This window comes from Protobothrops mucrosquamatus, unplaced genomic scaffold (assembly GCF_001527695.2).
Source record: "Protobothrops mucrosquamatus isolate PMUCROS unplaced genomic scaffold, P.Mucros_1.0 scaffold_157, whole genome shotgun sequence".
Taxonomy (NCBI): domain Eukaryota; kingdom Metazoa; phylum Chordata; class Lepidosauria; order Squamata; family Viperidae; genus Protobothrops; species Protobothrops mucrosquamatus.
The window spans coordinates 1-1,307 of record NW_015386233.1 but is presented as its reverse complement, the minus strand read 5'-3'; the positions used below and the strand labels follow the sequence as shown (position 1 = coordinate 1,307).

The window sequence follows — 1,307 nt, the reverse complement described above, 5'->3', positions numbered from 1 at the left end:
CATAGGGTAGGAGCTGCCACAGAGAAGGCTCTCCCCCTGGGGGTCACCAGCCGGCATTGTCCGGCCGACGGCACCCTGAGGAGGCCTAATCTGTGGGAGCGGACTGGTCGAAGGGAGGTATGTGGCAGAAGGCGGTCCTGCAGATAACCTGGTCCACTGCCATGGAGCGCTCTAAAGATGGTCACCAACACCTTGAAGTATGTGAGCCAACACTTTGCTTTTAAAAAAAAAAAAAAAAAAGATATTTACTTCACTTACGTGCACACACTCCTATTTCGTACCTAGGTGCATCTCTGCTGTAGTCACAGTACAAGCCCCTGTGACTATCACAGATGTCCATCTCGGTGCACTTCTCTCCAATTTGCTTGGCACACATTTTACAACACTCACATCCATCTGTGAGCAGACTGACCCCTGAGGGACACATAGGTACTGTTGTTGGACATTCACATGGCCATTTACAGTACTGTGTTCGTGTGTAGACTTCGGTCGCTGAAGGTGGTGATGTGGTAGTAACAGTGGTGGTGGCATTCTGGGGAAAGACCTGTGCAACAAAGAGACAATTAGAAATCCACACATCTTAAAGTTGCCAGGGTGAGAAAGACTGAGAAGGACTGAACTACTGTCAGGTCGCAAAGAACCAAGTATGACACGTGGAGTTATTTCTGACGAGTTGTTCACCTACAAACAGAGTCTTGCCAGAATAAAGGATTTATCTGCATAACTATTAGGTATATTCTGTGAACTGCTAGAAAGGGTCCACCTCAGTCGTGGGATTCAGTCGGTTCGCACCTAAATTTTGTTGAGTTCGGAGAATCGGCTGAATGCACGCTGCTTCTAGATGTCCGTTCAAGGCCTCAAGAGGCCTGGAGGAGGTCTCCTAGGCCTAGAATGGCCCACCAGAAGTGCATGGATGCCACTTCCAGAAGTCCTTTCTAAACCTCAAAGGCCCAGGCCTGCATCCATGCAGAGAACCGGTTGTTCAGGTATTTGAATCCCACCACTGGTCCACCTTCACCCTCTTCCTGCCTACCAGACATTCCAAGCTCTGCTGCCTCTTTGTCCCCTTTCTCCTGCACTTCCAGACTATGTTCCACCACATCTTCAGGATGTAAAAAAAGATGGCATTAATTCATGAAGGATCAGTCACCTAAATTACAACAGTTAGTTAAAAACCAGCTGATGGGAGGGAACAATTGAAGACCAGAAATTACTATATGGAGTCAGCTGCCATGTAGACAAGGGGGCCTGTTGGGCTGAGTGGGATGTAATAATAATAATAATAATAATAATAATAATAATAATAA

General features: G+C 47.0%; 2 protein-coding genes across 2 annotated transcripts in view; one reads left to right on the top strand and one right to left on the bottom strand.

The window, feature by feature from the left end:
• The window catches only part of LOC107291852 (protein NDRG1), a 21,954-nt gene extending 21,730 nt beyond the window's left edge, over positions 1 to 224 (top strand). Inside the window, exon 14 of the mRNA XM_015820889.1 lies at positions 207 to 224. Coding sequence (XP_015676375.1) covers positions 207 to 224 — 18 coding nt within the window. The remainder of the gene's footprint in view (positions 1 to 206) is intronic.
• Positions 1 to 544, bottom strand: part of CCN4 (cellular communication network factor 4) — a gene marked incomplete at its 5' end in the record, with an annotated part of 44,764 nt that extends 44,220 nt beyond the window's left edge. Inside the window, one exon of the mRNA XM_015820900.1 lies at positions 259 to 544. Coding sequence (XP_015676386.1) covers positions 259 to 544 — 286 coding nt within the window. The remainder of the gene's footprint in view (positions 1 to 258) is intronic.
• Between the last annotated feature and the right edge of the window lie 763 nt (positions 545 to 1,307).